Source organism: Aspergillus lentulus (assembly GCF_001445615.1).
Source record: "Aspergillus lentulus DNA, contig: Alt01, strain: IFM 54703, whole genome shotgun sequence".
NCBI classification, from domain to species: domain Eukaryota; kingdom Fungi; phylum Ascomycota; class Eurotiomycetes; order Eurotiales; family Aspergillaceae; genus Aspergillus; species Aspergillus lentulus.
Genome location: NW_028322123.1, coordinates 3,826,595 through 3,836,018, shown reverse-complemented (window position 1 = coordinate 3,836,018; position 9,424 = coordinate 3,826,595). Strand labels below are relative to the sequence as shown.

Sequence of the window (9,424 nt, the reverse complement as noted above, 5' to 3'; positions counted from 1 at the left end):
ACATCGCTTCTTGTGCTCCGCGCTGCTTATGGTACTCAACTCCGTGCTATCGAGTACAGACATTTATTACCAGTAATATTGTTTGATATTGCATGATGTGGAGTCGATCGTCGTTATGCTTGCCGGTCCCAAGTGTCCAGTATTGGCCATCGCTGCATACACAGCTGGATCTGCTGTTGCCACCACTGTTTTGATTTCTCCAGGAATTCTCCTACGATTCTCCGCCCACCTGGTCCAGAACTCAAACGGGATCATCGTTACTGTCGGCCTATCAGCCCTCATTTAGTTGCAAAGCACGCGACAATACCTTGGTCGGTCGGCTATATTGCATTTGATCAATCATTTGGTTTCCCCATCGTTCTTCTCCGTTTCCCTTGGAAGCTCCCAAAATGCATTCGACCAGGATAAATTGCTATCCGTCAACCAAGGGCCCCCTGCCGGAAAGCAATAATCCTCATACAATGGATCATTGGTGATCAGCAAGTATCACCTCGGTTCGTCAGCATTGGGAAGCAGCGACTAGTGTCGCATACAGTCTCTCAGTGGCTGCTCATGCGCCACGCACCCACTTTCATTTAGCTGTCATTGACAAACCCCTCTTGGCCTAGCAAGTTGTCGCGCGTTCTTTGCCACGACTTATGAGCGAAGCCAGTTACCATTTTAACAGGTGATGTAAGTATTCGGAGTTCTTTGTTCCAAGGCAGGCTGACAGCTAGAAGAAACTGACATAGGAATTGCGTCGACTGCGATTCGTCCCGATCGGCGATATCTGATGGTCCTATTGGTCACGGAATGACCAAGGCTAATTACTTTGTTCTGGTCTTATCAGCATTATCTTGGCTTATCTTGGTTCCGGCGTGGGATGCACGATATCTCTATCTTTATCAGACGCTAGTGTTGGTGGAGTCCTGCCCTCGTTGTCCATCGCGTGGGGCCGAGAACAGGATATTGTATCCACACGACGACATTGCATATCTGTTTGTTAACATTCTTATTGTTACTGACCATATGGAATGATTAGCGGGTTTGCTATTACCTGCAACTCGAGTCAGCTACACCTAGGCTCGGCTTGTCGATATGCGCGAGGCGTATGCCGCCCTGGCAATTTGCGCTCGGGTCCAAGTTTGATAGCTTCTTTTTCCAGCGCTCAATGGCAAGAGCTGGAGCCGTACTTTGTACCGTGCTTGCTATCATTTGCCGCTGACTGCATAAGGACTACTAATCCATACTTTACTAATCGAGCGACAGGAATGGACCACTGCTCGAGGAGGAAAGGATGCACATCACTGTCCTGGCTTCCCCTCCTCCCCGATGATCGCATCCACGCGATCGACCATTGCCTGATTCATACTTTCCAGCTGAGGGACATTGCATCGCGTTTGAGAAAGATGAACAAATTGAGCACCGATCGTATCCATTCAATGACGATGTGTAGCCATTGAAACCAAATGGAGAAGTGGCCGAGACCCCGCAATAAGAGAATCGGCTCAACGGCGGGGACCAGCACCAATTAATCCGAGAATCTGAATCACCGATGGATTGGCTTGTGGCTTCTACTGCTGGTACATACTAACTCGGGCAAGAAGGCACGTCTGTAGATGCTCCAGCTGGACCCGTCATTCGCCAGTGCCTGTCTCTGAAATGTGGTGACGAGCCTTACCATACGCCGCTTCATTACCCGATCTATACCAAACCTCGGGTAAAATAGGAATTTTGGTAACCCCGGTGAGGTTCAATTCCCAATGCGCCTCTCGAGCCTCTAGATCCTCTACTATTGCTACTGCCTCCTATCGTCTGGCAGGAGCCGGAGTAGTATCCTCAAATTAACCTACCTCTTAGCATCTCTTCAGATCAAAGCAATCCCGGGATTCCCCCTCCGAACTGATAGCAGCCGAGACTCGGGCGAGAACGGCAAACGAGCTTAGAGATGTCGCTCAGCCATGTCGGCAATAGTCTTGTCTGACCCTCTGACTCTCAAGATCGGAGTCAACGATTTGTTCCGGTTCCAAGCCATTTAAATCATGCTTAGTGTGCTATCTAATTTCGGGACGTGTCCGGTCCAGGCGGGATGCCCGACAGTTCGACCTCGAGTCCCGCCCCGCCGAGGGACTCACTCCTATATACGGAGTAATGTGGATTTTTGGCTTTATGGTAGCTCATGGTGCGGTGTTCCTGGCCGATGAGCGGAGCACCAGCTTGTGAAGCCACAGTTTGAAGTTCTCACTTACTGTTTTCTCGGACTCGAGAAAGGACACGGTACCCAACGAGGCCCAAATCGGCCCGAATGGATCTCTCAGTCAAGCCTCTGCGGCGCTAAGCCAGGGACGAGGTGCGAACGCGGATGGCGTCTTCTGTCATGCAGACCAGAGGGTGCATTGACTACGGAGCACTCCGTAGTACTCCCGTAGGAGCTCTGATACTGATTTCTGATAGTCTCTTCTTAGCTTGACGTTTCGCTGCATACTAACAATATATCCCATTCTTGCTACTCCCCGGATAGTCTGAGAATTCTCAGATGCTCCGTTCTCGGCCGAACACCCTCGTTCTTGCTTATGCGTACAGCTGATAGTATGCTGGATCACCAACAGCAATGACTTCGCAATGAGATGAATGGCGAATTTTGTTGATCTGTACCTGTTCCTCAGCAACCCATACCATGCATCATCGGCCAGAAACCAAAGGGGTCGGCCGTTCTAACCCTACATCTAGCCCTACAACTGAATAGACACTGGTTTTATACTCTGGACCTGATCAGTGATTCTTGCAGAATCTCATTGGAGGGAATATAGATCTAGAGCTGGACGAAATGCCGGCCCGCAGCACTGACCTAGATCTTGACTCGCGGGCTTGCAGTAGCAAGTTTAGACTGATAGGGGGCTTGCCTGGATGTCATTATCTACAATTGCGGCGTATCTACTCAGCAAGTGCAGAACAATATTAATTGCAAGCGGGTGGGACTTTGTAATCATACAGGGGTGTAAGACCGGAATTATCCACGCACGAATCAGATTACTTTCAACACTCTGGTAGGCTCAGCCTCGGAAGCATGTTAGATGATTAGATCCCTGGTGGCTTGGAGAAAATAAGTGGCTGAGTATCGTGATTGGGTCAAATGGGGGGCGGAGGCTGGTTAATACCTTTTAGCCGTTAGTAGTTCAATGGGACGGATTATTTCCGTTTCAAGAGATGCTCTCTACTTTCTTTCTCTGCGTTGGTTTTATTTACTCCTGCCGTGAGACACATTCGTCTTTGTACATCCCAGGAAGATGCAAGGCGAACTATAAGGTAAATGCCTCAGCAGTAATTCTTGAGGTATTAAGTACTCCGTAGGCCAAGGTAATTCAAGATCACATCAATTGACTGTGTTGCAGGAACGGCTTCCTTCGAGAACATCCTTGGGCCAAAGTTTAAAAAAGAAAATGAGAAAGGCTAAACTCCGGCTTAGACCCGAAATTACTGGTACTGGTAATACCAGCGTAAGCCTGCGGTTCATCATATGAATGCGATCGTGAAGTTCCGCTGCTTGTTTAGTGCTATTCGAACCGGAAAAAAAATGGAATAATTAGAAAGACAAAACAGCGCATACTTTCTTAGTGAGGAGAAGGTTGAAGGCAATGTGAGGGATAGATGGATGTAGCTTGAATTCAATTGAAGATTGAGTTCGCTGTAAGTGGGGAGATTCAAGGTTACCAGGATGGAGCGACAGATTGATGAAAATTACCTTTAATAGCCAAACCAAATCCACTGAAGCACATGGATATGCATGGTGTAAATGGTCTTGCGCTCGTAGACGCTCGGTCTTAGCAATATGGTATGATCTATATAAGAATCATGAAGTACCAGATGCATAATAAGAAGGTATTATGCTTCTGCACCGCCCGGGGTTGGGTTCTCTTGTGATTTCTTCTTTCTTACGGCGGAAAGTAGGAAAATCTCAAGACAGATCAGTTACCTCAGTCCCCAGGATCTGGAGAGTGACTGTGTAGCAAACCAAGTCCAAGACCCCAAGTCCACCGTAATGTTCCTCCACCCTCGTCATCCATCTTCATCGTTCCCCTCCTCTTCCGTCGACCATCCATCCTTCTTCCCCTTCGCATCATCCTCTTGCAATCCGCTTTTCATTTAACCTTTTCTTTGATTCATCACTTGAATCCTTCCTCCCTCCTCCTAACTCATCGGGCGCTTGGACTGGCTGTCCGGGGTTTCTGCTCGTCCTCGTTTTTTGACTCATTCCTTGCTTTTTTCTGTCTCTTGCTCCGTGCTTCGAGCCTGCTTACCCTCCTTCATTTTTATCCGCATACCTTAATTCTGCCCTGGCCATGTGTGTCTGAAGGGTCTAGCCTCCTGCCTCTAGGCGATTACAAGCAAGAATCACAAGAGAACAAATCATCTGTCTTTCATAAACCAATCGGACACAGTTGACCAAGAAGAAAGAAGAATCATACATAGACAAAAGAGGGCAAAAGTACTTGCACTCGTGATCAAGGTAAGCTGCTTATTGAGCACTGACATTTTCCTTGCTATTGCTTTTTCTTTTTGCTTTTTCTTTTTCAAACCCATGCATCGTTCGGACTTCAGGACTTTTGATCCTTCATTCCCAATGGCGTAGCTCGTCTTACTCATATTACTAGGTACTGCGACTAGTTCAGCCGATCCATCTTCACAGGCCGCCGCTGCTGCTCGTTCCAACGAACAACCTTCATACTGCGTTGTCGTCGACGTCGGCCAGACCCTAGCCCAATAAAGCACTAATTGGCTTTCTGCACTTAGAATATCTGGCAGCCGATCGACAAATCAATACCTTCGACCAGGGTCTCGGGTTTTGTCGTTTACGGCGGGTAGAGTGGAATTCCTCGTGCTTCCTCCAATCGACGAGACGCACAATTATTTCCCCTCCCCTCAGTGCGTTCGCTCTGTCCTCCTCCGGTTGCTTCCCTTGGAATCTCGCAGCTGTCTCTCTTATCTGTCGCGCTCTCTTCGTCCACCGTGCGATCTATTTCCCTACTCAGTCTGCTTATCTTTTCATCGGTTTACATTCCTTATACCAATAAGGAGACGACAGGGTGCATTTAACCCTGTCACAACGGGATAATGTCGGGGATGAGCCATGGAGGAGCGCCTAAAGCAGCGCGACCGACTCCATCCGCTGTCTCCGCCTCCTCTGGTTACGACATCGCCGACGCTGACCGATCATCCTCTTCCCATTTCCACCACACCTCCCAATTGTCCGACGATTTCTCCCTTGGTTCTCCCCTCAGTCCACCAGACTCCGCTCATGTCCAGGACGGTTTGCTCCAGGACTCTCTCTTTCCCGAGTGGAGGAACGCTGCTCCCCGACACGGGGTAGAAAGCCCAGATGAGATGCAACGGAATGATCCGCTGGCTACTCAGATATGGAAGCTCTATTCTAGAACAAAAGCTCAGTTACCCAACCAGGAGCGCATGGAAAATCTCACGTGGCGCATGATGGCTATGAGTTTGAAACGTAAGGAACGTGAAAGGCTTCAGCAGAATCGGTATGTTTCTGGTGATTCGGATGCTTTGGACAATCGCGCTTTTTTAAAGTCATGGTGAACTCATCTTACTCTCTTTTACGATATAGTCCTTCGATGAAGAACAGTGGCAGCTCGGGGCCGAGCGGTATTGCCCAACTCCGTCAGTCCGACCGCCCTTCCTTTGAACGGCCATCAACGTCCACCGATCTTGCCTCCGATCCCATGAACATCGACGACTTCATCGTTCCTATTGAGTCACCCGCCGATCGCCCTCGGTCACCTCCAGCAGATAAAGCGGCGACCTCATCCATGGCGATCCCCATCAAGTCCCGCAAGGACCAATCGTCCGATTCCACTCCCGTGCCAGCCTCCTTCCCTCACCCACCTCAGGACCAGCGCAGAAACAACGAGTTTGGCTACGTGCCCCGCCGCGTGCGCAAGACAAGCATCGATGAGCGTCAATTCTTCAATCTCCAGATTCCCACTCGCAAGCGGCCAGCTGAGTCCTCTCCGCAGGTGCCGCCCGTGTCGAACGCCATCCTGGCTCAGGATCCCCATTTCTCGGCCGGTGTTCCTGATTACACCCTTGATAATGCGTCCTCTGGATTTGCTCTCCACCATAATACTCAAAACCACCACCACAACAATAACCTTACGTCCCCTGCCGTCCCGTTTGGATTGGACACTTTCAGCTTGGGCGAAGATCCGATTCTTTCGTCGGCCGGTCCTTACCAGGCGCACTTTACTTTCTCTCCCAGCGACTCTCCCATGACATCGGCCAACCCGTTTACGAACGTATATGCGCAGACCCCTATTGCCTCGTCGCTTAATTCGACCGAATTCTTTTCTCCTCCTCCGTCGGGATACCAGTCGTCCGTATCGACACCTCAGCCCACATACGATGGAGATCACTCCATGTATTTCGATATGCCTTCGATTGATGCTCGGACTCAACGGCGTATTCCCAACTACATTACCCACCGTTCGAACTTGTCCGCTTCGCTGCAGCCGCGGTACATGTTTAACAACAACACCGGTAGCGAGCAGCAGCACGCGATGACCCACGCCAGCAACTCGTCATCTGCTGTTCATTCCCCGAACTATACTATCCCTCAGTCGCAACACGTCGACCCGACGCAGGTGTTAAATCCAAGCGATTTCCCTACGTCCAACTCTCATGCCGGCATATTCTCATTCGGTGCGGATTCTGACAACGAAGATGATGATGGCAACAACTACTCCGAGCGCGCAGGCCTAGCTATGCCCGCGGACTTTGGTGATGACAACGCTGGCGACATTAACGGCTTGCACTGGGACGGTCAGTTCCCTGGATCTTTCCACTCACTGTCTGGATTCAGCGCGCAGCACCGGAAACATGTGACGATCGGCTCGGCAGACATGATGGACACTCCCAGCGAGTGGAACCAAGGCGGCAGTCTTGGCCGCACCCACGGATCCGCTGCCTCGGTCAGTGAAGTGCGCAACCGCGAGCAGGACCCTCGTCGTCAGAAGATTGCTCGCACCACGTCGACGCCTAACACCAACCAGCTGCTGCGCCAGAGCATGAACAATACTTCCCACACATCGCCGAACACCCCTCCGGAATCGGGACTCAGCAGTGCTGTTCCGTCCCGGCCGGCGAGCCCTGGTGGCTCCAAGAACGGCGATCAGAGCAATGGGCCAACCACCTGTACCAACTGCTTCACTCAGACTACCCCACTGTGGCGCCGTAATCCCGAGGGTCAACCCCTCTGTAACGCCTGCGGTCTGTTCCTCAAACTGCATGGAGTGGTCCGTCCACTATCCCTGAAGACAGACGTCATCAAGAAGCGAAACCGCAGTAGCGCCAACAGTCTTGCTGTGGGCGCGTCTCGTTCGTCCAAGAAGTCCTCTCGCAAGAACTCCGTTGCGCAGGTCTCCGTGACGACACCTACATCGAGCCGCGCACAGAGTGGCACTACATCCGAGTCTCCACCAGCCGTTCCTGGAGGTGCGGCCTCGGCCGCTAGCAGGACCGCAGCTGCGATGGGGAAATCTGGTGTGGTCCCCATCGCGGCAGCACCACCCAAGGCTACTCCTTCTACGAGCGCTGGACAAAGCCGTAGCACCGTACAGGTGGCCCCCAAGCGCCAACGGCGTTTGGAGAAAGCCAGTGAGACGGAGGGGGCTGACGACAGCAACAAGCCCAACATTACGTCTGGCGGCCGGTCCAAGGTAGTTCCATTAGCACCTGCCATGCCTCCGGCAGCGGTGAACCCGGCCAATCATAGCATTGCTGGTGGTCAGGGTGCAAGCCAGGAATGGGAGTGGTTGACCATGAGTTTGTAGCTAAGCGCTTCAAGACTCGTCGCCGTTTACTTCTTTCATCGTTTTTTCATCCCGCTCGGACGGTACTGCTCAGCTATTTTCCTTTACACATGACTTAATAGACGTGATGAATTACGCTCAAATCTGAGATCAACAAGATAGTGGGGGGAGTTACTCGCTAGACGACAAGGTGTTTGGGAGTCTTGACCGCGGCCTGACTGATCGACTGCACCTCATGATTCAAAGATTTACGACTATCTTACGACAGAGGGTGCAGCAACCTGGTTCGTCAGGCATGGTGGCTGGTATCTTAATGGTTGATATGAGTGATGCGATGCCTCTTTCCTTTGGTTGATGTGGCCTCTTGTGGGCGAGCGCGATACATCTTTAATACGATGCATCCTCCAAGCCTCGATCTCAGTGGCACGCCGCAACCAGATCAGCCTCTCGTCGGCTGTGTAGGACCGGGAGATTGGATACACCAAGCTTGTCTACGTTTTTATGTTGATTTGATGATTTCAGTTGCTTGATACAATCGCGTCTGTCCGGACCCCAGTCTTTTGTGTCTTGTGTCTCTTTGTTCTGTTTTCGGTTTCGTTGCATGTTCTCGAGACTTGGGGCCGGGCAGAAGTGCGCATCTCTGTTTGATTGTTTCACTTTCCTGTCTGATGGTTCGTAAGGTTATTCTTAATTAGATAGACTATGCCGAGCTTTGCATCGGTCAATATACGCGATTCCTCATTCACCTCGCTGAAAAGTAGCCTTTCCATGGGAGTGTATGCCCGACTATGAAGTCACCCTTACTCGCCGTACGCCTGCGTGGTCATGACATCACTAACTTGAACACATATGTACCTCTGCAATCATATATTGCATGCTCACTTAGGTATCAAACAAGCATCAAGATCATCCAGCCAAATCCCAGCCCATCGTATAAACAAGTCTACTCACCATGTCCGGAATGGCAGTACGTCTTCCCCACCCCGAGAAACACACACCCATTGACAAATACCAACACTAATACAAACACACCAGGGCGACAATCGCTCCTCCTACGAAGGAAACAGTCCTGCCCCCTTTATTTCCTCCGGCATATCTAATTCAGTGGTATGACACGGACAGAAGAAGCCACCGACCCCATCACGCCCACCCTCCACAACCCATCCCAGTCCTACGCCGACCACACCAGGGAATCGGGAAGTAGTGTCGCGGAGAAAATCGCCGAGGCGATGCAGCCGGGTCAGTACTCCCTATCCCTGGGATTTCAGGTTTGCTGATGGCGGAATTGATATTGATGGGTTGCAGGCGACAACAAGAGCACGACGAGGTTGTTGTCGGATACGCCGACGGGGATGCGGGCTGGGGAGTGGGAGGCTTCTGTTGAAGGAGGAGGGGATAGACGGCGGGATCGGGAGAAGGAGGAAGAGGGGAAGGGGGTGTTGCAGGCTGCGCAGGAGGCTGTTGCGAAGGCGTTGGGGGGTGGGTCGCGGGGTACGTTTTTTCTTCTCTTTGGGACGTGTTACGGTTGCTAATGGCTGTAGGAACTAGTTGATATGGCTGGGTTTGATCACGGGTATCTGGACGAGGGAGATATATGACTTGCTAAAAGTGCGCAATATGCA

The 9,424-nt window shown here is 51.1% G+C and overlaps 2 protein-coding genes across 2 annotated transcripts; both read left to right on the top strand.

Moving 5' to 3' along the window:
- Positions 1–5,091: 5,091 nt before the first annotated feature.
- ALT_1173 (GATA-type transcription factor) lies at positions 5,092–7,823 on the top strand (the record flags this gene model as incomplete). The annotated part of the gene is made up of 2 exons (XM_033561455.2): positions 5,092–5,516; positions 5,603–7,823. The coding sequence occupies 2 exons, from the start codon at positions 5,092–5,094 to the stop codon at positions 7,821–7,823; spliced, it is 2,646 nt and encodes an 881-aa protein (XP_033417346.2).
- Positions 7,824–8,911: 1,088 nt separating this feature from the next.
- Positions 8,912–9,400, top strand: ALT_1172 (uncharacterized protein; the record flags this gene model as incomplete). The annotated part of the gene is made up of 3 exons (XM_033561456.2): positions 8,912–9,041; positions 9,108–9,293; positions 9,351–9,400. 3 exons carry the CDS (start codon positions 8,912–8,914, stop codon positions 9,398–9,400), a joined length of 366 nt encoding a protein of 121 aa, XP_033417347.2.
- Positions 9,401–9,424: the final 24 nt, after the last annotated feature.